General features: G+C 36.9%; 3 protein-coding genes across 11 annotated transcripts in view; 2 read left to right on the top strand and 1 right to left on the bottom strand.

Moving 5' to 3' along the window:
- The window catches only part of elp3 (elongator acetyltransferase complex subunit 3), a 67,271-nt gene that overhangs the window by 25,309 nt on the left and 17,759 nt on the right, over positions 1–24,203 (top strand). The gene's annotated exons all lie outside the window — the stretch shown is intronic.
- Positions 3,239–12,604, top strand: pnocb (prepronociceptin b). Of its 2 annotated transcripts, XM_056269484.1 has the most exons (4): positions 3,239–3,376; positions 3,666–3,875; positions 10,038–10,215; positions 11,652–12,604. In XM_056269484.1, the coding sequence occupies exons 3-4, from the start codon at positions 10,093–10,095 to the stop codon at positions 12,228–12,230; spliced, it is 702 nt and encodes a 233-aa protein (XP_056125459.1). In that variant the 5' UTR covers positions 3,239–3,376; positions 3,666–3,875; positions 10,038–10,092; the 3' UTR covers positions 12,231–12,604. The 2 variants fall into 2 exon arrangements, with proteins under 2 accessions (XP_056125459.1, XP_056125458.1); XM_056269483.1 differs by lacking the exon at positions 3,239–3,376 and having other exon boundaries at positions 3,635–3,875.
- Positions 14,133–23,112, bottom strand: znf395b (zinc finger protein 395b). 8 transcript variants are annotated; one of them, XM_056269474.1, is made up of 11 exons: positions 23,033–23,112; positions 21,630–21,706; positions 21,384–21,532; positions 21,094–21,200; positions 20,579–20,778; positions 20,364–20,464; positions 18,909–19,149; positions 18,668–18,751; positions 18,454–18,572; positions 14,910–15,766; positions 14,133–14,629 (listed from the first exon to the last, which is right to left on the bottom strand). In XM_056269474.1, the coding sequence occupies exons 2-10, from the start codon at positions 21,696–21,698 to the stop codon at positions 15,655–15,657; spliced, it is 1,182 nt and encodes a 393-aa protein (XP_056125449.1). In that variant the 5' UTR covers positions 21,699–21,706; positions 23,033–23,112; the 3' UTR covers positions 14,133–14,629; positions 14,910–15,654. The 8 variants fall into 8 exon arrangements, with proteins under 8 accessions (XP_056125449.1, XP_056125454.1, XP_056125448.1 ...); XM_056269479.1 differs by having other exon boundaries at positions 21,384–21,529; XM_056269473.1 differs by having other exon boundaries at positions 23,068–23,091.

Below are 24,203 nucleotides of genomic sequence, written 5' to 3'. Positions count from 1 at the left end.
TCAACATCCATTTCAAAGTGACCAGTGAAACTCTTTTTAACAAGGCTCGCCTTGATACAAATCTTTTAAAGGCCTTTATTAGTGTCTGAAAATCAAGAAACGTAATTAATAGTTTGTAACATTATTAGTTTTGTCAGGTTTTGCGTGTAATTTGGTTTGGTTTGATAATCATAACAACGCAAGCCCAGTAGACCTACTACACTAATCTGTTTAAAACCCAGTTAAATTATATAGTTTGGAAAATTATTGTGAATTAAATTTTCTAAACTTAAAATTCAATATAATCATATTTTTGTTATCGCTTGTTAGTGAGCACAACAAAACCACGCATACATTCAGACAAGACGGAGCTACATAATGAAGGTAGGTTGAAATGCAGTCAAGAGTAGTCTACTAATAAATAATATCGGGGCAAGTTTCACATATGTGTTTTAAATGTTATACATTTATACAATTTGTTGGTCAAAACAGTTATTTGACATGTCAGTACATTTCATTTTACATTGTTGCTGTTAAGATTTAGCTGAAAAAAAAATAGCCTAATAGTAGGCCTAGTCTATGTTATATTATGACAATTTACCCCATAATGTTTTTTTTTTTTTTTTTTGCAAGGGCAATAACAGAGGAAATATTCAATAATTTTGGGTTTATGTTCTTTCTTTCTTTCTTTCTTTCTTTCTTTCTTTCTTTCTTTCTTTCTTTCTTTCTTTGACTCCTCATGGTCTCCCCTATATATACCCTATCAGAATCAAGGATTATCCAATTTTAAAAGTGGGATTAAACAGTAATTGTATAGCTGTTTTGTGTTAAAAGCTCAAAAATCCCCCATAAGAATCTAAGTCTTTTAAAATTTGATAAAAATCCCTGACACAAGGTGGCCCTTTAATGCTTGCCTAAAGTTACCAAAATGTCAGACACAGATAAGGAAACCTCTATGATAACACAAGAACATCCCCTGCCCTGACTGTCTGAACAGGCTGTCACTCCCATTCTCGCATTACAGAAAATACCCATCCAATTATTTTCTTCTAATTTTACTTCTCTGCTAACTATAGCAGCACCTACATTATGTCTAACCAATGACCAACGAATTTCTCGTTCCTCATCCAGTCAGAGTCCTGAGATATATTCCGACTCAGTGCCATATGTTATCTAGTCCTTTCAGATTATTTTTGTGTTGATTTTCTACAGCCTTGAGAAAATTCTATAGCCTCAATCTCTCTCACCCACTGGCTTTATATTTCCCATATTTTATAATTATTGAATCATGTCTTTGGGTCATTCTGTTTAAATCAATTAAGTGTCTAGAATTAAAAGTCATCATTGAAAATTATTGCCACGGGCTTCCCATAAAACATAGTAGTGTCTCACAGGGACGGACAAGCCTCAGTGCTCTTCATCGCCTCATATAACAATAAAACTTTGCCCTGGAATGATGAAGGGAATGAAACAACATTGAGGCCCCCCAATCATTCTGCGTCACAGAGGTGAATAAGCCTACTCGTATAATTGCATATCTTGCGTAAACTGACTTCAATCTTACTCTGAGGTGGTATCTCACCACAATGCGTTCAGGTGCTGGTTCCGTGATTCAGCCACTGCTGTAATATGATATGGCACAGAATCTGATGAGTTCCTCTGTAGCGGCAAGGCACATTTCTGTTTGTCTGTGTATAATATCTAATTCCAGACTTACTGCATAGAACAGTATGCAAATGCATGGGACAGGGACTCAGGTGATGGGTTATTTTGGTTGTCTATTATTTAGGAACGAGTTATCAAAGACTGAGTACTGGACGCATGAAATTAATAATTGTGATGTTTATTGGTTCATTTCATCAGTGGCACAAATACATGACACATGCTTTTTATAATCACTATGTGCATTTAGAGATTAATTACAAATCAGGATTTGAGTTTATTTTTGCATCTAATCCATGTTATTTAACAGCCTCTGAAATGACATGATTAGGAAGATCAAAGCAAGCTATTGTACTTAAAGTGTGCTCTTATCCAGACCTATATTAGCTACTGGTCTTACCCAAATTAGTTTATTTTTCAACAGGCTTTTTCTAATGCTGAACCACTTACAATTATAATGTGCTCATTCAAGTAATTATCAGCTAGAACACAATGTTACAGTATTTCAATTTTCCCCATGCTTTTTTTGGATTTCGTGTGTTTTTTGTTGGCTTTGCATGCTTATATATGCTCATTATGTAAGATCACAACATCCTTGCTGGAAAGACCAGATCCAAGCTGGTTTTTGCTGGTCTACCTGGTTTTGAATGTGAATTGATATTAGCAAACTCCAATTTGAATTTTAATGTAAGTTAGTACTGTCACATTCTTGTTTCAGTTTTGTTTTCGTGGATTTTTAGTTTGTATCGCATTATTTCTTGTGTTTCCTTGTGTTGTCATGGTTGCTAAATATGTTTTCGTTTGTCGTCGTCATGGTTACTTATTGTTTCATTGATTTCACCTGATCCTTGTTTTGTTCATTGAGTTTGCTTGATATATTGCCTTAGTCGAGTCTGTTTTTTGCCTGGTGTTGTTTGTGTTTGCTCACACTGCTACTAGTGTTTGTTTTCATTGTATTTTTTTTGCTTTGTTTAGTATATTAAAGTTAATAGTGCTGCAAGTTAGATCATCTGTGCCTCACCTCGTGATCACCGTGACAAGTACTAAAGTAAACTTAATTTAGTGTGTTTATCCAATTGATGTTTCCAATGTATTTGAATTGATGAAATAATAATTTTTTAAAAAAGTTACCTCAACTTTAGGAGTAAGTAAAACTCAAAAAAGCCATTGCAAAATTTATATATATATATATACATACAGTATTTCAGTTGAGATTGTTCACAGTGTAGGAATTAGATATTTAATAAAAGGAAGATTTGTTAAGAAAGACTTCTTATTGACTTGAAAGAAGTCAAGAATATTGATAGAAATTTTAAATTACGTCATATTTAATAAATTAGCTTTTGTGGACCAAAGTGTGAAAAAAATCTGTGTTGCATTTCTCTGAATTGCAGTTCAGTAAATTCCTCTTCCTCTCATTCCTTTTTAAATTTCAAGTCAACTTCCTGTGGGTTGTGGCCAATTCAGATCAATTGTATTTCAAATTGCAACTTGCAAGAAACCAATGAAGTATGTTTTAAGGCTGATATATTAAAAACAAATACATTTTATTGAAATGCTTTATAAAATCAAGTTATTTTTATAGTTATATTATTCATTACTCTTTTAAACATTGCTTTAATTTTTGTCTTCTTATTCTTGCGTGCACAATCCTGTCTTTCCTTTTGGAGTGGATGTGAAGTGTCAGCGTCCACCGAGACTTCCCTTTGCCTCTGGGAGATTTTGTTTTTCTCCTGTATGCACCGCTCAACTGTAAATCTCAGGCTTAATTTGCAATTCTCACTCCCAAGTTAGCGCTTATCTTGTTAAAGGAACGTTATCTAAGTTTCTTATCATCAGTTAATTGATGGGAACTATGTTTGGACACATACAGTCAATAGATAAAACCAATGATTTTTTGGTCCATGACAAGAATGAATATACAATTTGAATGATGCATATTTTTAGCCCAGGTCCTATCTTTTGGGATGGAGGTGACGTTGATCTATACGTCAGCCTTGACTAAGGGTTGTATGTCTGTCCAGGTTGTGCGTAATACCCTCCATGGTGTAGCCCCATCCACCGACACTGGGGGGGCTGAACCAGTGGAAGGGGTGTGTCGTTATAAGAGGGGAGAGAAAGGGAGCAGGCAAGCAGTTGAACAAACCAAGAAGCTGAAGATTGGACATAACCACCACACCTCAAGACTGAAAGTGAGAAAGAGACTGACAACAACCCCTTATCGCAGACGGCAGGTAAAACAAGATGTCATGGTGATGCCTGCATTTTTGTATTGATTCTAATTCCACAGTGAAAGAATGCAGATTATACCTGTTTTATTGGGTCATTTGGTTGTTGTTTTTTTACCTGATGTGACTAGTATTTTGTGATTACTCGCATTTTTTTTTTTTTTGATTGCTTGTCTATTAATGTTAATATTTGTTGAAGCAATAATGACTGCAATTGCATTCACAGTCAATGGTTTTCTTATGGGGGTGCGAATGAGCTAATAAGTGCTGCTCTTTAAATAATATATTTTTTTCCATTACTCATGGCTTTTCCTCATTAATCATCTTCACGGTTACCAATTAACCGGCATTAACCTTTGTGGCTGAAATTTCTTGCTGTTGCTTGTAAACTTTTTGTTGTTTGTTTTTCATTTGCAGACATCTGTCTTTCTTTTTATTTATTCTTTTAAATATGTTTTTGGTTAATAAGCCACTTTTACAAAGGATGGATTTATTGTAAAAATAGAACATAAAAATCCCGGATTATGTTAGTTTTTGGAGGTGTGGCGTTAGGCTCTCTCACTAATTTTATGTCCACTTACAATTGATTGAACCGGCATATAACACTAGACAACAGTACCAAACAAATGCATTCCATACAAAGCTTTGATCACAGACACTTGAGTGTCTGCGCTGGGTTTGCCAGTGAAGAGGGAAAGAGCAATTCTGATACAGCTGTTTTTACAGCCGTAATTAAACTAAACCTAAAATGATGTGTCCACTGAGACTCCCTTTAATCAACTAGAGTATTTTGTGCTTATTTTTCATTCCAATTTTTTAATGAAATTTCAGCCTTGCGCAGAATAGCAACAAGTGCGCTATTCATTTAATATTTTCAGCTTCTAAGACAACATTTAATTTATACTAGTAAATAACATTATCAATAATAAAAAAGACTGGAATAAATGTAAATATGTTTGTGTGGGGTCATATATATATTTTATTTAATGTATATATAATACATATAATGTGTATATATATATATATATATATATATATATATATATATATATATATATATATATAGCCTATATATAATGCATGATGCAAAGTATTGTGAAGGCAAGGCACAAATATGAACTGTTATCTATCTGTGGTGATTTTATTTGTTAACTAAATTTAGTTAATTTTTAATTATGGTTAAATTTTTTTATAAACAGTTTTATAAACATATCATATTTAACAATACAAAAGATAATGATAGTTGAATCATTATTTGGAATGATGTAAATTAAGATAGATTAAGTAAATGTTATTTTTACCCAAATTAAGGAATATAACAATATGTATTTATTATAATTATATATAAACATAATTTTTTTTAACTTTTTTAACTTTATTTGTCCTTTATTATTATATTAATTATTTGCAAATTCTCTGTAAGAAGCACTCTCTCTGCAATCAAATGTCTCTTTTAAGGCCTGCGAAATATCTTCATGCATTCATGAATGTCATTAAAAAGTGGACATATATTTTAAACCAATATCTGTGTACCAATATCTTTCAAACCAATGCATCTGAGGACGACTAAGGCAAATTCAAGACGAACACCGTATCTAAATAAATCTTCCAAATTGCACAGATTATGCTTCCCATAATAAATGCACCAATCCTCTGAATTGAAACATGAAAGCTGCTTGTCTAATTTCATGTAATTCTTTAAAAACTTTGCACTGCATGCATTAGGGAGACTAGTTTTCCTCAGATTAATTACCTGAGCCATGTTAAATTGATTTTTTACCCTAAAATCCATTAGAGCAGAAGCATTGCATGCATAATTACGTACATCTATCAATTAAAGTTGTACTCTCTTATATTGGCAAGATAAAATCTATTTAATCAATTAATGCCCTCACTGGATTTCCAGAAGCTGTCAACTTTTAAGCTTGAGCAACATATTTAATAGTAATTGCAATAAAAAATTGTGAGCAGCACAGAATCGAGGGATCACTCAGATAAATCCAGTATAAGGTTGAAGCTACCATAACCACATCGTTTGTAATTATGCATAATTGTGAGACTTAACTGAATGTATTTTATCCCATTCTCAGCTGTTCCTTAACTTGGACTCTAAGACTGTTGAATAAATGTCTAAATGAATAAAATGTTTTTTATAGAATTTAGAATTTTATACACCTCCACAGCTCATTGTGAGCAGCATTATTATTATAACTGCTTCTGATGCCTATATCATTTTGATTTTACATTGAAATCGCAAACCCTGTGAAGGAATTGTGACTTTCCATGAGTCAAACTGTCTGATGTATGCATTTACTTTCACCTTTGCTTTTGATTTGAAAGGTGGTGACAGTGGCATTTATTGCATTTTCTCCTCGCAGTGGAAATATCATGCAAATAGTTCTTCAAAAATAAATAAATAAAGAAACTTTTCACTCCCTCCCCCTTCTCTTTATGCTCATTGTCATGGCCACGGGGAGGATAATGCAATGATTGCTGCTGTTCTGCCAGTGAAGAGGCAGTGTGTGTGTGGAGGGGAACCATGATCATCTGCAACGGGACTGCAGACTCTGAGCCCTCTGGCTATCGTTGTGCTCTCAATTAAAGTAACCATGCGAATCCCCCCATTCCTCAACGGAAATGGTAATGACAAAGAGGAGAACCTAGATTATTTTGATACGATGCTATTGCGAAGGACAAAAAAAATGTTGCTAGATGTAGCAAACAGGTGAGCTATCATTTACTGTGTAATAAATCCGAGATGAAGTGCATTCAGCGGATGATATTAATGTGGATGAGAAATGAGAAAGAGGCCATGTTCTTCCGTCTGCTGTGGAACAAACAAACAAAAGTAATTGTTAGCCAAACAAAAGTAAAATTAATTTCATGTTGCATGAAATGTCATGACACAGTTGACCTACAGAAATAGAAACGGGAAAAATACAAAGCAGAAGAAAAGCAGCAGACTTGATTTTCAGAATCTGGTGGTGACTCAGTTGAAGCCAAGGTGCGGGGACAGAATAAGAATGGGGTTTGGTGTTTACCGTGGAGGTGATACGATCAGGTGGCTGTAGGAGAGAGCGAGCAGACTGATCAAATCAGATTAGTCGCTTTCCCTTAGATTAGTCAAAGACTGTGGACAGAGCACCTTCCCTATAGGAAATGTGCACCGCGTGCAGCTTTCATGGAGACAGTTGACCCAAAAATAACATTTCTGTCATCATTTACTCACATATCGTTCCAAAACTTTTTTGTCAGTACAATGAAAATCAATGGGGTCCAAAACAACACTAATACTAAGATATATTATCTTCTTTTGTGTTCCACAGATTTGAAATGACATGTATCATAATATTTTGTAAAGACTTCTATCTCTTCTATGAAACTGGGGTCAATTAGGTCAAACAGGACACTTCTATTTCTCAGCAAAATAAACCTAGTGAAAAAAACCCATACCAAAATGTATTTAAAATACATTTATTTCATACTACTACAAATACCACTAAAATATTGATTGACATATTGCTTGATACTTACTGATATAAAATATTATAATTCAACTTTATTTGGAATATATTTCTTCACTGCACAATGCACATTTCTTTATAGTAAGCCTAAAATGGCTTTTAATATCACTATTAGTAAGGATAGTATGATCTCTGTATAATATCAGTCTTTAAATGCAAGATATTAGTATATTTGCAATAATTCAATTTTAGCACAATTGACCTAATTTCCGGATAACTAAAGTGCATTTAGTACAAAATTAGTTGTTCCAATTTAGCAGATTTTAAGTATATTAATTTAGAATACCTAAAGTACAATTGCAGGGTATTTATAATAAGTATAAATATGTAAATGTATTTGTAGTTTACTTTTCAAATTTTGGTATATTTATTTTTCACTGGGAATACAGGCACCGAATTAGTATTGCAGATGACAAGTTGCTAAGGTTGATGCCTTTGCACTCTCCCTCCAGCTGTTTTCATATTTCCATTATCTCCGCCAAACACTTTTAATAAGAGATTATACCAGGGGATGATCATAAAAAGTTCCATCAAATCACTCTCTAAATTGAACTGTATTAATGATGCAAGGGATTTAATTGGTTGGAAAACTTTTTTAGTGTAGTGTTTTTTGATGGTCCTTCCCTCAGAGTGCATTGGATACCCATGTCCACATGATGGGCTGTAATTATACTTACTCACTGAGCAGAGACTTCTCAAGATGCTTTTATTGTCAACTTTTCATCACAGCTCCGCCGAAAGATTTTTGTTGGCTTTCATCAAAGAAAGCTTTTAGAGGTGCGCGCATGTGTGCGTTTCTCTCCTAATGCGGTCGTGACTAATGTGTGCTGGCGCAGTGTGTGAGTCAGAGTTTGATGGGAACTGCATTCCCGCTCTTTCTCTCCCGCACTCATTTCCTTCTCATTATGCCACACACGCTAATTCAGACATTAATTAGGGCCTATGATGAGTTTCCATAATGAACTTCAGTAGCCTATGTGTGTGTGTGTGGGGGGGGGGGGGAACAGATGGTGCGGATTTTGACATGTTTCAGTGGTGGTGGTGATCCACATCATTACGTTATACTTTCATGTGTGAATTTTGCAAATAGGTTTGATTCACTTTGAGACTTTGCTCTTCATTGTGATTGTCATGACTTGATCTTATCTCCAGAGGGACATGAGTTTGACTTCTGGGAAAGTCTTTAAAGTCCCAGATCTTTAAAGTGCCAGATTATCGGTTCTTATATCTGGGATTAGCAGGAATTCCTTTAATTGATTGACAAGGGTGAAAAAAAGGTGTTTCCAGAGCTGATTAGCTATAGGTCAAATTGGCTTTGGATGTGCACGGGAACGTCCTTGTAAAATGTACTAGACCTCTCAAACTTTACCCCGGAAATCGATTGGAAGCCTAAAACTTCATTGCTTTCATTAAGAATATTACCCCATTAGATCAAAAATATTTAGCAAATGATCATTCATATAGTTAGAAAATTTGTGATAATGCAAGAAAGTTTAGAGCCGAAAAAGAAAGAAGTATACTCATATGCTCACCAAGGCTATACATTTATTTAATCAAAAATACAGTAAAACAGTCATTTTGAGAAATATTTTCTATTTCAATATATTTTAAATGTAATTTATTCCTGTGATGACAAACCTGAATTTTCAGCACTTGAGTGTCACATGATCCTTCAGAAATCATTCTATTTCTAATATCAAGAAAAAATTCTTCTTATTATAAATGCTGAATTGTGCAGTTGAGATTTTTCAGGATTCAATCTTTTCAACGGTAGTTAGAAATGTCAAAAAATCTAATCATTATAAAAATACATATATTAATATATATCATGTAACAATGATCTCTAAGGAACCCCTGGAGTACCTTCCACAGACCCCTGGTAAAAAGGTTCTGGCAGGTCACGTTAGTCAAGCTCGCATCAGCTGACTCTCAGCTGATCCACGTCTACCTATAGGAATACGACGCCTATCACTGTATACATATATAAGCTCCTTCATTATTATCAGCAGCTCTCGTGTTTCTCAGGAGCTAATTACCCTCCTCCATCCCCAGCTCCTCCTCTCGCCCAGTCAGGATTTGGCATTCTGATTCCCCTTGAATCTGAATAAATTCTCGAATTATGTTGTACTTTAAAATCTTGAATTAATGATATCTGCAATACATTCATGTTGGTTCTGTTCTGTTTACCCTAAGGGGGGTTATTACTGCTCTCCCTGCTCTTATCCATGCTAGGCTGCATGGATGCGCAGGGAGTTCTTGCAATGAACAGAACCATCCCGCCAATCCAAACTGTATGCTAATTGTCAATAGTATTCGACGATAGTGGTCCTGACAGAACTGGAGACATAAAATGAGTGCGCAAGATGAAGCCAAGGGGCAAATATGACTAAATTACAATCCCTGAGCCAAATTGCTTTGCAGTAATTTTTTTAAGAGTTTTTCTAGGAACCACTTCAAATTTGCTCTTTTACTTTATGAACCTATGCTTTCTTAGTCACTATAAAGTGCTTAGAGTATCTGTAGAAGACTTTACAGACTTTAAAGTCTTCTACAGACTTTACAGCCAAAAGTTGTAAACTGCATGTTTAATGCAGAAAATGATTACCAGTCAAACATCTCACCCCTCTTCTCTTTCCTTCATCAGAGCTCCCAGTGGCTATTACTTTTGTTTAATCCGGTGTGTGTTCCGTGAAGAAGTCATGAAGACCCCTTTATGGACCCTGCTGCTCTTATGCTTGTGCTCCGCGGGTCACAGCGACTGCCAAGGGGACTGTTTAACCTGTGGACTCATCCTACCTGAACATCAAGCTTTTAATACATTGGTAAGTGCCCCGTCTACTAATAGAAAAGTATACAAACTCCCTATTAATGTTCATGGTTTTGTGGTGTTTGTAATAAAACAAGTAATAAATCAAATATGTCTTTAAGATATCTTAAAGCAGGAGTGGATGAGAAAACTGTAATACAAATCAACTTTGTTAAAAGTTGGTCTTTGTCACAATAGTGGCTGTAATGAAGTTGCTAATGACTGTGCAGACCAAACAGCTGTGACTGGGATGATTGGGGTAATGCCTGCCCATAATTGGCTGCTGTGGTGCCGTCAGCTGCTGATGTTGTGGTAGTGATTGACACTTGGTGGGGGCTCTCTTTCTGTGACCAGATGGGTCCCTTTGGGCATGGTTTTCCTCTGTGACACCACAATGGTGTCAGACTTTAACATTTCATCAACAGATGAAGACAGTATATTCACACTCACATACAGTGCATGCTAAATCTGTTTTTCTTATCCCCATATATATATATATATATTGTCTTTTATGTTCTATCTGATTGTTTTTCAGATGGCATCGACATTTAATTCGCAATGGCCAATTACTTTCCATGCATGCAACTTCTAGTTTCACTCCACTGCTACAGTATAAGCCGCTACACCATTTATGATCTATTTTCCCCTATAAATGGGAGATAATAAAAAAAAGGCTCACGCTACATGATCATCTTTAGAGAGGGCATCACATGAACATTTTGAGGCAAGAACATTTGTCTAGAGCTGAGCTGATCACATACATACGTACATAATAAAGATTTTTATCCCATTCTAGTCACTCAATTATCATATCATTTCTTGCACCAATGCCACATATCATTTCACATCTCATTGCACTGGTAAGACCGTTTGCATGCAGCATTGTGCCACTAGGAATGTTTTCGATTTTTTATTAGAAAGGGCAAATTCAAATAACATCATAAATCTCCAAAGGATTAAACTTATTTCCATTTTAAATGGGAAATGTTTTATATTCTTCTATCCGTTATTTTAACGGAACAAAATATAAACATACACAAAAAATCAAGTTTTTTATAATATTAATTGATAATAGGCCTTATAATAAAGGTTTCTTGAGCACCAAATCAGCATATTAGAATGATTTCTGAAGGATCATGTGACACTGAAGACTGGAGTAATGATGCTGAAAACTCAGCTGTGTGCCATCACAGGAATAATATAATAAATAATACATTTTAATAATACATTTTAATATTCAAATAGAAAACAATTGTAATATTATTTCACAAAGTTCCTGTTTTTACTGTATTATAGAGAGGGAAATCATTTCAACATTTAAATTGTGTTCAGTCCAGTCCATTTTGATGAGTATTTGTCCATTTTATCTAACTGTTTTAAAGAATAAAAAATCTCTATTATGAAACGATATTTCATGTCATGTAAAAAAAAAAAAACTCTGCTATTTTGCAGGTATGTATCCTGGAATGTGAGGCACGGGCTTCTCCTGCATTGACCTGGGATTTGTGTTACCAAGCAGCGGGTCTGAACCAGCTTCCACTACCGTTACAGCAGGAGGAAACATCAAAGCGCTCTGATGATGAAGGGGAGCCTCTGGCCACAGTGAGCATAGAGAATGACAATGGTGTCGAGTATACTGAGGCTTTGGAGCGGTTTCGACACGCCGCGCAAGCACTCCGCAGCCAAAAGCCTTCAGAGGAGGAGAAACTCGGAATTTCATATGACCCAGACCTTGACCCGGGGACAGAGGAGGACCAGGATGGTGTAGGAGAGGAGAAGAGCGGTGAGACAGCCGTGAGCGTATCCAAGCGGTTTGGAGGTTTTATGAAAGGTCGTCACGGTTTCCGGAAATTGGTGAGCTCCGGAAGGCCTTTGCAGAAACGCTACGGTGGCTTCATAGGGATAAGGAAATCTGCCCGCAAGTGGAACAACCAGAAGCGCGTGAGTCAGCTACTGAGGCAGTACCTGAGCTTGACGGGCCGCTCGGGGCGTAACCTCTCCACCAGAATCCGAAGACAGAATGAAGTTTAGATGGCCTTTATAGTACAGGCCCTGGTCTTTTCACTTACCTCAACTCAACTGCTCATCAGCCATCAGTAACTGTGAACATCTGTCATGCACCACAGCCAGGCCAGAACTAGATAAATCTGTGTTTAATCAAACAAGAGGAATATTTTGTTTAGCGTTGGTTTTTATCATTAACATTTCCATGGTGCCGTTCCAGACATCAAATACATCTCAATCAAGTCGTTAGGACAAATGTTGCTGATGAGAACTGATTGTTTATTTCAGAATCAAAACTCCTAGAATTAACCTTGAAGCATTGTGAAAAAATAAAATAAAAGGCAAAGCAGTGAAACTTGAGCACGTGAATCAGTTACAAATGAGAGCTGTGGGTTGTAGTGGAGTATCGGGTTTTCTTGTTCTGTTTTTGAGGATTACTGAGAGAAAAGCACTTTATATTTTTACCTTGCACACTGTGTTGTGCTAAGATTGATTGTTTGCACACATCTGTGTTGTATTGAACAATCTCGGAAGCAAGATCAGAAGCAATCTGGGATCAATCAGACTGGTTTTCAAAATCAAAAACAACAGGTGATCATTTTTATCCCCAATATATATTCTTTAGGGTTTTATGGTTTTGTGAGCCAATGCTGCCCCCTAGAGCTTACACTCGAAATTATAGTCCATATTTTGTGGAATACCACACATAAAAAATCCTGACAGATATCACTGAAAATAGCTGCCTGCATTCACGCCATGTCATAATTAGCCTACCTTAAATAAAGCTCTGAATGCTTTCGAATCGCTCTTGCGGTACTTTGATGTCACACACCGATCGGTATGCACAGCCGCTTCAAGTTGAACACACGCACTTTAAAGGGTTAGTTCACCCAAAATTAAAACGATAATTCTGTCATTAATTACTCACCCTCATGTCGTTCCAAACCCGTAAGACATTCGGTCATCTTTGGAAACCAAACAAAGATCTTTTTAATGAAATCTGAGAGCTTTCTGTTCCTCCATTGACAGTTTACACAACTACCACTTTAAAACCCCAGAAAGGTAAATAAATCATTAAAGTTATCCATATGACTCCAGGGGTTTAACCCCAATTTTATGAAGAGACGCAAGTGCTTTGTTTGTGTAAAAAAACAACAACAAAAAAACATAGTTTACCACTTTATTTAAAAAAAAAAAAAAAAATTAACCTGCAACACACGTTAATGCAACAATGGCTGCTCTCACGTCAACACAACACACATGAGTCGTGGTGCTCTAGCGAACTCTAGGGGATGTTTCCGTAAGCAAAGCACTCAAGTCTCCTCGTAAAATTGAGGTTAAACCACTGGAGTCACATCACATGGATTACTTAAATTATGTCTTTAATTACCTTTCTGTGGCTTGAAAGTGGTAGTTGCTTAGGCTGTCAATGGAGGGACAGAAAGTGAAGGCTTTTTGGTTACACCTTATTTTAAGGTGTCCTTATTACAGTGTAATTATACATTTAAGTACTGAGTAATATTAATTAACTACATGTACTACTTACTTTAGGGTTAGGATTACGTTTGATTTTGGGTTAGTTGCAAGTAATTATGCATTACTATGTATTTATGAAACTACATGTATCTTGTGTAACAAGGACACTAAAATAAAGTGTTACCAGCTTTTTACAGTTCAGAATCGTTACGGTATTTACGACATGGCATGAACGCATCTAATATGACAGATAGGCTCAAAGCAGAATCTGACCATGGCCAGTACATGTTAGCCAATCAGAAAATGTGGGGCAGCTCTCTGTCCTAACAATAGCAGCTGGGGAGTGTTCAGAAAACTTGTTGGAGAACAATTCATAGTCATTATTTTTGCAATTCGCAGACATAGCACATTTTATTGTTTGCTTCCAACTGATGAGAATAAATGTAGCATGTGTTCCAGCTTTCTGCATTTATTTGTGCATGAACATACAAATGAGATCATCTTAGTACTTGACAGATTCTCCCTCACATTAATACTCATCGGATGTCACGGAATAGGTTTTGAAAACTGACACCCCCTACGTGTAAAAAAAATAACTAGCAGGTAGTCTTTCAGCATACTTTACAGTATTCTGCTAATAATTGTATGGTTTTGTCTGTGTAGACATTTTGGCTTTGTGAATAATTTTCATTTCAAACACATTCTGCTAGCATTTTTGGAAGTTTTTTCTTTTAATCCTTTCCACTTGTACATGAAATGCACACAAAAGGCCAATAAAATAATTTTACAATTGTTCTTGATATTTGTCATGCACAAATGACAAGCTTATGACATTTGCATATTTTATCTTGTGTCTACTTAATTATACATAATATCTTTTTTCAATGTGATGTTATGCTTTCGAATCTTTTTAGATGTTTCCAAGGGAATGATCCGTCATTGTACAAGACCTTAAAGTCCCTGTAAAGTCAAAATTAAGTATGTGTTCTGAGTTTGTCACACCACAGAAAAATTTGTTATTAGCCACCCAGACAAATTTGAATGATAAAAAATGCCGGCAAGTACATAAAATAAGCTATCAAAAATAGCAATGGTGAAAAACTGTTTAACGGTCTAACTCCACAATTCAGTAATTCACAGTTCACAGTCTTTGTAATATGTTTTAGCAATACATGTCTAACATTTATAATGGGTTTAGAATTTTTTTTTTAGAATGGCCTTTACAGGGACTTTAACACTTTTTGGAAGGATGTCAAAAAACGCACAAAAGGAAACGAGCCCGATCTATTGTCCGGGCAGTATTCAGTCAAGCTCCCTTTAACTCTTTGCAATAGCACTTTGGTATTCAATCAAAAGATTATAGCTGCACTTTTATCTCCAGACAATACTGTGACCACCATTGTGGCCAATATCATTCACTCAACACCACTCTAGCTTTATATCTGGCAGTTTAGATTGATTAGGAAGAGCTGTGGCAAACGATAGTCAAACTTTGCGAAACTCAAAAGTTGTGACTTAATTCTGAGTAAATACATAGAAAAAAAAAGACAATACATGACATTACACTGTTACACCTTTCAGGCTAACAAAACGGCAATAGAAAAAACAGCATGACAATGCTGAGAGCAATACATTGTCCACAGTATACAAAAATCAACAATCACTTAAATATCTCAGGTATGGATGAAGTGCAGGACTGGGGTAGAAAAACACCTTGTTCAAATACAGGGTTACACCTTAGTCTCGTGAGAGGGCAGAGTTCACCCTTAAGAGCTTGGGATCCTACTACTCCACATTCTCGACAGCTAGTACCAGCGTTCACTTTGTGGGAAATCATAGCCAAAACACTTTTAACGCTAATAGGAAAACAAAAAAAAGGTAGAAAAGTGAAAAGAGGGATCCTCTACAGTGCAGGAAATAGTTGGAGAAAAGAAAGAAAATGGAGATTCTTCCTCGTCTCCTAAAGTCTTTCAGTTTAGTCTGGGAACCGCTGACAGGCTTTCTTCCAGCGGCAGGCGGTGCACCATTGGTCCCTGCGCTCCACGCCGTAGACTTTCCGGCACTTTTTGGCCTCACCGCGGCCCTTCCTAAGGAAAAGATATTATAAAAAAAATTATAGTTAACACTTATTTATACTTGATTTAAATTTTAAAATGACTTTTTTTGTTGTGTAATGTTAAATTGAATTACATTTTTAAGTCATTAAACATTTTACAATGTATCTGAAAGGCTGCAAAGGCATAATATATTAATATATACAGTACCGGTCAAAGGTTTGGAAACATTGCTATTTTAATGTTATTCATGCCTGCATTTATTTGATCAAAAATACAGAAAAAATTTATGTTATTGTGAAATATTATTACAAGTAATGGTTTTCTATTTTAATATACTTTTAAAAATAATTTATTTCTGTGATGCAAAGCTGAATTTTCAGGATTTTTCAACTTTTTTCTAGCCTGGTTAAAACCAGACCATTCTCAGTTGTAACTGAGAGGGGTGGAACGGTACATGTATTCGTACCGAACCGAAACGGTACGGGCGTCACGGTTCGGTGCACGAATTTACACGGAGAATACACGGTATAAAAATAAATAAAACTCGCGTGAAAATTAATTAATGTAATGCGGAACTACTGTTAGATACGCGGGTTCTTTAGGGACACATAATCTGTACCATCGGCTTAGCTCTGAACGCGCGTTCACTTCAAACGTTGGCTTTATACGCGCGTCCTATTCGCTTTGGACTAGCGTCGAACTAGACGCGAATTTAACGCTCTATTCGCGTTTGGTGTGACCGCATAATGAACAGGCTGCGATGTCAAGATTGCAATGCTGGAGTGTGTGTGTTTGTGTGTGAGAGAGAGAGGCGCGGCCGCGATTGAACAGTGGAAACATAAAAAACATACTCCGTCATTTTGTTCATACAGATCATTAAAACTGCAAAGTGTTTACTTATATTTGTGTCCACTCGCAATAAAACACCACATTGTGCTTTTGTCACACTGTAAACTCTTGTCAAACTGTAACCTACAACTGTCACCCAATCTCTCTCTCTCTCTCTCTCTCTCTCTCTCTCTCTCTCTCTCTCTCTCTCTCTCTCTCTCTCTCTCTCTCTCTCTCTCTCTCTCTCACACACACACACACACACTGTTTTAAAAGCAAAACATATTTATCCAACTCCATTTCAAAACAGTCTGTGGGTCCCATCTTTTAGACATTCATCATATCGCATTGGTTTTCATTTCTCGTCCTCGGAGCACTAATCTTACACATTCTACATTGATTAAAAAAGAAAATTGAATGCGTTTTTAATGGTAATATTATTTTATACAGAAATCAATTATTTATAATTCATTATACCAAATTATTATATCAATTACCAAGCATATCGCAAGGTCTTTTTGTCTTTTTATTAATTAAATTAATAAACGAATTATATAAAACTATTGTCAGTGCACTACAAATAAACTGGTTCTATGCCTTTATTAATAAAACTTATTTAAAAAATACAATGCCTTCTGCATTTTTGTTTTGCTTTTCCCTCCATTGTACCGAAATCGTACCGAACCGTGATGTCTGAACCGAGGTATGAACCGAACCGTGACTTCTGTGTACTGTTCCACCCCTATGAGTTATGGTCTGGCAAAGCGTCATAGTCAAATCATTTCCAGAGGGGCGTCATCAACGGACGTCGGGGATAGACCTAAAACCAATCAGAGCGATGAAGGAGATGACATATGCAGAGTGGCGGAGAAACATCTCCGAGTGTTGTTCTTTGCTCGGTTTTTAACTAAAAGGAAACGTTCAAATCGCTTAAAACAGACGCGATAGCTGATTCGAACGAGTGATGTTCGACGGCGGCATCCATCTCTGTAATGTAGGCTACAAAATCTGCTTCAGAATCCCAGCGCTGTCGTCATCGTGTAAAGCCCGCCCCAACGTTTCTGATTGGTTCCGCGATTTCGACGGATTGGAAATGGGCTTGAATGAGCTCTTTGCCAGACTAACTTTCAGAGCAAATCTAAATTTGCCGGAAGTTGTCTGGGTTTTCCCAGGCTAACTTTTTTCAGGATTCACTAATGAATAAAAAGTTTTTTTTTTAAAACAGCATTTATTCAAAATAGAAATCTTTTTCTAACAATACATCTTTACTATCACTTTTTTTATTATCAATTTAACACATCATTGCTGAATAAAAGTATTAATTTCTTTCAAAAAAAGAAAGAAATTACTGACCCCAAACTTTTGAACGGTAGTGAATATTGTTTAAAAAAGATTTCTATCTTAAATCAATGCTGTTCTTTTTTTTCTTTTTTTACTTTTTATTCATCAAAGAATCCTGAAAAAAAGTATCAACTGTTTCCAACGTTGATAATACATCAGCATATTAGAATGATTTCTGAAGGATTATGTGACACCGAAGACTTGGAGTAACGATGCTGAAAATTCAGCTTTGCATCACAGAAATAAATTATATTTTATTATAATAAGTATATTAAAATAGAAAACCGTTATTTTAAATTGAAATAATATTTCACAATATTACTGTTTTTTCTGTATTTTTGATCAAATAAATGCAGGCTTGATGAGCATAAGAGACTTCTTTCAGAAACATTAAAAATAGTAATGTTTCCAAACTTTTGATCGGTACTGTATGTATTTTTTGTCCATATATATATATATATATATATATATATGCACTATTTGTGCTGCTAGAGTTTTAGTTTTGATTAGAGACCTTTTTCTTGACTACATTTAACTAAGCGGTTCACCTGAATGAACAGTGCCCTCTGGAGGGAGATGCACTCATGGTCTGTGATCTGGTGGGGGCGCTGTTCCGCTGTAGCCACTGCTCTCCAACACTCACTGACCGGCTGCGAGATGTTGGAATCTACAGAGCAACATAGTAATAAAAGGCCAGATGGCATAAACTGTATTAAAATGCATCACATATGATGTTAAGTGCTTTTGGAGAGGCAGACCAACCTGAGGTTTCTGCTGGACATCACCAGGCAGGGTCCAGGTGCAAAAGGTGGGAGAGCCTGGAGAGACCTGAATGGGCGCGCAGGCCTGCAATAAAACAACACAGTGATGGAAAAAACACACAAAATTAACTGACAAAATCCAATGCAACAAAACACACTAACATCACAAAGATTTTAGACAAGATTTCTATACATAATTTCCAAACAGCATCAAACAATCAGTTTCAGCCAGTCATCTGTACCTGATAGAGATGTTCAGTGTGGATCTGCCACACGCTGCTTGGAGCTGATTGGCTGAGTGGGGTTGACTGGACTGAAATATCTTGGTGTCCTGGGGTGGATTGGCTTTGAGTGGAGCTGCAGGACGTCCAGGCCCCGCTTGAGAAGGAAGGAGCAGGAGATGGAGATGCAGTTTCCTCATCTTCAGAGGAGACCTCTGTGTAATAGAAGTCTTCCTCCCTATGCGACTGCTCTGAACCCCCACTGTTTGAGAGAAAATCAAATAATGGGAAGAATAAGAAACCTTATTTGTTGCATATTTGCAGACCAAGTAAATAATGTAAACCTTTATAGTATACATGGATTTTCAAACCAATAAAACACATTGATTAACATTATTAACCCTGACATATGAAATAATAGTCAGAAAAATCAGTCACACTTTAGATTAGGGTCTAATTCTCCCTATTAACTCTTTCCAAGTCAGCGTTTTCGGAAAAAAGTTGCCAGCCACTGCCATTTTTTAATCATTTTCGCAAAAGTTTCATGGCCCCCAGAATATTTTGTTGTACGAATATCCGAACATGCAATATGTCAAAAGAAAGAACAGACCCTCTGCTTTTAAACAACAAATTTTATTCTATCATCATGCATTCCTTTTTTATCAACACTTGAATATGGGTAAGTTTCATAAAAAAGCAACATTTTGAGCAAAAAAATGAGAAAATCGCATTTTTGTCAAAGGCTACGATGGAGTAGATCGAGTCCGTCAACACCCCCAAAGCTTGCAAAGTGCTATAGCTCGGCCTGGGTCAACATTCCATTCAGTAACATTTTGATTTATATGCCGTTTAATATTGATGATCGTGTTATTTTACACATGCATCTGCTTACATATGATATAATTTGTGTCTGCTTCTTTTTTGCCTGTGTTTTGATCAGGAGATTGAGTCCCGTTTCAGAAGTTGCGCAATAACACCCCCTACTGTATAACAGTGAAGTCCGTCAATGGCGAGGAAGCGTTGTCTTGCAAATAACGGAAATTTCCATCAATGGTGGGGAAAGAGTTAACTAACTATTAACTATGACTTGTGCCTCATTAAACTCCTAATTACTGCTTATTAATAGTTAGTAAATGAGTTGTTAGGTTTAGGTATTGGGCAGGATTAAGGGAGGTAGAATATGGTCATGCAGAATAAGGCATAAATATGTGCTTTATAAGTACTAATAAACAGCCAGTATCCTAGTAATATGCATTACCGTAAAATCTTTTTTTAATGTTATAGTTTATTGAAAGTTTGTATATATGTTTTATTTGTTGAGTACCATATTTGATACACCAGGCTTTCATGGCTCATATTGAATGATAGTTGGATATAAGATATAATACAGCAGACTTTTTAGGGTTAAAGATGCATCATAACGGTTCTGTGCCATCTCAATTGTTCCAAGAATTCGGTATGCGCGGACATACTCACCCCAGGTGAAGAATGCGAATGTGCCGTTTCATTCCGAACCGTGATGTCAGCACTTTCCCACAGCCAGGCCACAGACACCTGTATGCTCCCCTGCTCAAGCTCTGAGAGTGAGACAGAAAAACAAAGTGTGACTCACATGTATTTTTCCAACATCAGCTAAAAACGCTGTCCATTCGCCCTCAGGTTCAGCAATCTGACAGTCTTCTCATTCTCACCTTGCACCTCCTGGCCTCCGGCTCCTCACATGCGGCTTGTTCCAGCTCCATGTGCAGTCCTTCGTCTGTCAGTTGGCCCGAGCTCCTGTCCATCTCAGTGACCGATGGAGAAGGGGCTGGGCTTACACTGCCATGGTCCCAGCTCCAGTAACCGCTGCTGCCGCTGTCAGACAGCTCACCTCCGCAACACTCCATGTCCCCTATGGTAAAAAGAGAGGAAAAGTGTAAATAATACAGGAATAACCATAGAATTGCTACATTCATTTTTGGGTTGTGTGTTATGCTGTACAATAAAAATACAATACAATAATTGTTATATAAGCGTATATTAAAAAGGTGAAAATGATCAAACAAACATATTTCAAAGAGCGAAAATAAAAACAAAAAGTCTACTAAATTCAATCTGGTTAGATTTTGTTTAAAATAAACAGTCTGCGTTGGTTTGTCAAGCAAGCATACACTGAAAAAGTGTTCCTTGTTTGGTAAGACATGGTTTCCAAAAGAAGCCAGTTCACCTGGTAGGAGGTCCCTCTGCGGGGGGCTTTGGACCACTGGACTGCAGGACAGACTGGTGAGCACCATTGCAGCCATGATCTCATCCATCTCCACCGACTCAGGACTTCTGATATGGCAGAGAGTAAGAAAACTGTTCACGCTACATTACACTGCATTATAAATCTATGAAGAACATGATGCACACAATAACATTACACTTTACACATAGATAAATTCTTCTCTAAGAGAGCTAGGATTAGAGTGATAAGATTTTGTGTGCAAGACAACAAACAAAGATCTGTAGGTTAACCTGTAAGGTAAGTCCACACCGGAAGAGCGTGAGAATGATAGGTTTGTTTGCTGTGCACTGACATCAGCAGACCACTCGATCCCGGGTCCTGAATTCATATTCTTCTGCATGCTCACCCCTTCCTGCCCACAACACTGGATGTAGCTCTGCTGGATTGGAAACAATCAATTATATACAGACTATCCACACTTCCCTCCTTCTATTTGTATGTTGCAGGGGCTATACATAAATTATTGTGATACACACCAATCCGTCCTGCCCTTCTGTGCCCATCGGTATTGTGTCCAGTCCTGCTCTGGGTCTCACCGCTGCCATGCTCTCAGCTAAACAGTCGGCTTTGGCTCTCAGTAAAAAAAAAAAAACTGTAAAACAGGGAAAAGCATGTTATAACAACACCGTTCATTTAATATTGCATGTTTTAATCTGAGGGCCAAGCTGGCTAATAATAGCCACCATTCTCTGCGACAACGCCACAAGGCCATGAAAACGTGCAAAAATAATAAATTTACTAATATCAATCTCTTTAAAAACAAAACAAAAAACGAATGCTCTCATACCCGAAATTAGGGAATATTGGGGAAACCTAAATAAGCAGATATGGGATTTGCATGAAAAAGCCAACATTTTAATGTAAAAATACCTTTATCGAATACACGCGGTAGATTTTTGCATATGGACAAGCAACGCAGTGGGATATTGCTCGGTGGCTTTACTTTTTTTTTAGGGCAACACACCCCCTGACTGTGAGCCTCTCAGATACTGTAACTCCGGATTTAGGGAGTGAAATCATGGAGAGATCCAAATCCCGCAAAGGAGTTAGGATTCATCTCAGTGACTCGAATGTTTTGAATCCATTCGCTCACAAGATTCTTGCAGAGTTCCTTTCTGTAAGTTACATCATTATGTCAACTAATCTATCGTTTTTTAATCTATTTATTTGTCAGCTTTTCTTTCTTGCATCTATTTGAATTGCGGTTGTTTTTTAACGTATTTATTTACCAGTTCATGTCCGCCTTTACACTTATGTGTTGATTCTTGTCTCGATCACAGATGGCAGAAAATAAGATGGTTGCTGACAGCGTTTCATTTACACAAAGCCGACAACATGCTTGCCTTATATGTAACGATATTCCTTTGCTGTCATTTCTTCCAGGATTTAGTTTGAATATTTGGAACAGTTCAATTAAACCGTGCCATTTGTTTAATCCAGATCCATACTTTAGCTGGGACGCTCGTAATGGGCGTTTACGTCCAGCAAAAAACAACCTTCCCACTGGGGGCGGAAGCTGTGCTCTGATTGGCTGACTCGGTTCCCCGAAGGACACACCTTCGCCCAACAACGTGTGCGTACACGAGTTTCTGCTCAACCCCCGTTAATGTACACAATCTAATAGGCAAAACAACAGACAGTTGCAATACACGATAAATCACATTTGTGCAAATTACTCTCGAAAATGCAGACTTAAATCTTTTAAATGACATGCATTAGATAGCCACGCTAAAACAGCTCATTTTAAACACCGTACTCTCGAAACGACCGCAGTAGGATTGAAATCAGAACAGTTCACATAAACACTGGCTACATGATTATAGTGGGGAAAAGTCTTTAAACATGCAATAACATAAAATAACCTGCGTATCTGCCATACCGTCAATGAAAAACCGGCGTGTTTAATGATGTTACCTAGAATGTTTTCGTAGAGAGAGATGCAGTCGCTGCCTGCTGCTGACGTCACGCGCGCTCCTCTTTTCCTGCCGTGAGTGAGTCAGTGAGGGAGGGAGCAAGGGAGCGAGGGAGTCGCGTCGGTTTACGTGCCCTGACTGCAACAGCTCACAACATTGTTTATATAGCTTAACACGGTGCTACACAAATGTGTTATTCTATATAGTCAGTCACTATTCGTAGTATTATTACAAAATTTTGAACTGTGCGGGGTTTATTTCATGTAGGCTATTTTAATAATATAGCCTAATAATACCCTATAATAAAGTGCTCCACACTTTTTTCATTTCTTTATTTTATACATCTAGACTGTGTGTGTGTTCGGTTCACCAAGTAGGCTACCACATGTTCCTGGATCAACATCGTTGTTGATCCTGGATCAACTTTCCAATCAACCAATCAGATTTGAGGGACAAGTTTACAGTTTTGTCAAGTTTAGGCTTAGAACCAGGGTGAAGTACTTACACATCAGTGTCATTCACCTTTCATTACCCTCTGATTTTAGGGAAAAGTTATGGGTAGGGTTAGGTTTAGGGGTAGGATTGGGACATTTTGGGACCGGAATGTTGATCCAGGATCAACAAAATATGTTGATCCAGACCAGGACCATGTCTTACTTGGCAAAATCACGGTGACCATGTGGGTTCTTGTAAATATGATTTGAGGACACAATAATGACGGGTATTAAGGTAAACAGGGTTTACAAGGGCACTTCATGTGTCCTTGTAAACCAAATGGCTTAAAATCATACAAAACGGTGTGTGTTTTTTTATAAAACAAAAATGCCAAAAGTTTTGATGGGTAGGATGAGGGTGGGTTTAGCTGAAAACAATATACAGTTTGTACAGTATAAAAACCATTACGCCTATGGAGGCCACACAAACAAGTATGGTCCCGGTAAAAAATATGTAGCCTAACGGGGACAAAATGTCCCCACAAGCAAGGCAATATCCGAAATCTCTGTCCGTGTGGGAAAATTTTTTGGTCCCCATGAGGAAATCAGCTTATAAATCATATAAGCGATGTTTGTTGAACATGGAAAAATGCCGAACATTTTCTGTGATGTAGGTTTAGCGTATGGGGATAGAATACACATT

This window comes from Rhinichthys klamathensis, unplaced genomic scaffold (genome assembly GCF_029890125.1).
Source record: "Rhinichthys klamathensis goyatoka isolate OS25496 unplaced genomic scaffold, OSU_Roscu_1.1 h1tg000281l_1, whole genome shotgun sequence".
NCBI lineage: Eukaryota > Metazoa > Chordata > Actinopteri > Cypriniformes > Leuciscidae > Rhinichthys > Rhinichthys klamathensis.
This window is presented reverse-complemented; position numbering and strand designations above follow the sequence as displayed.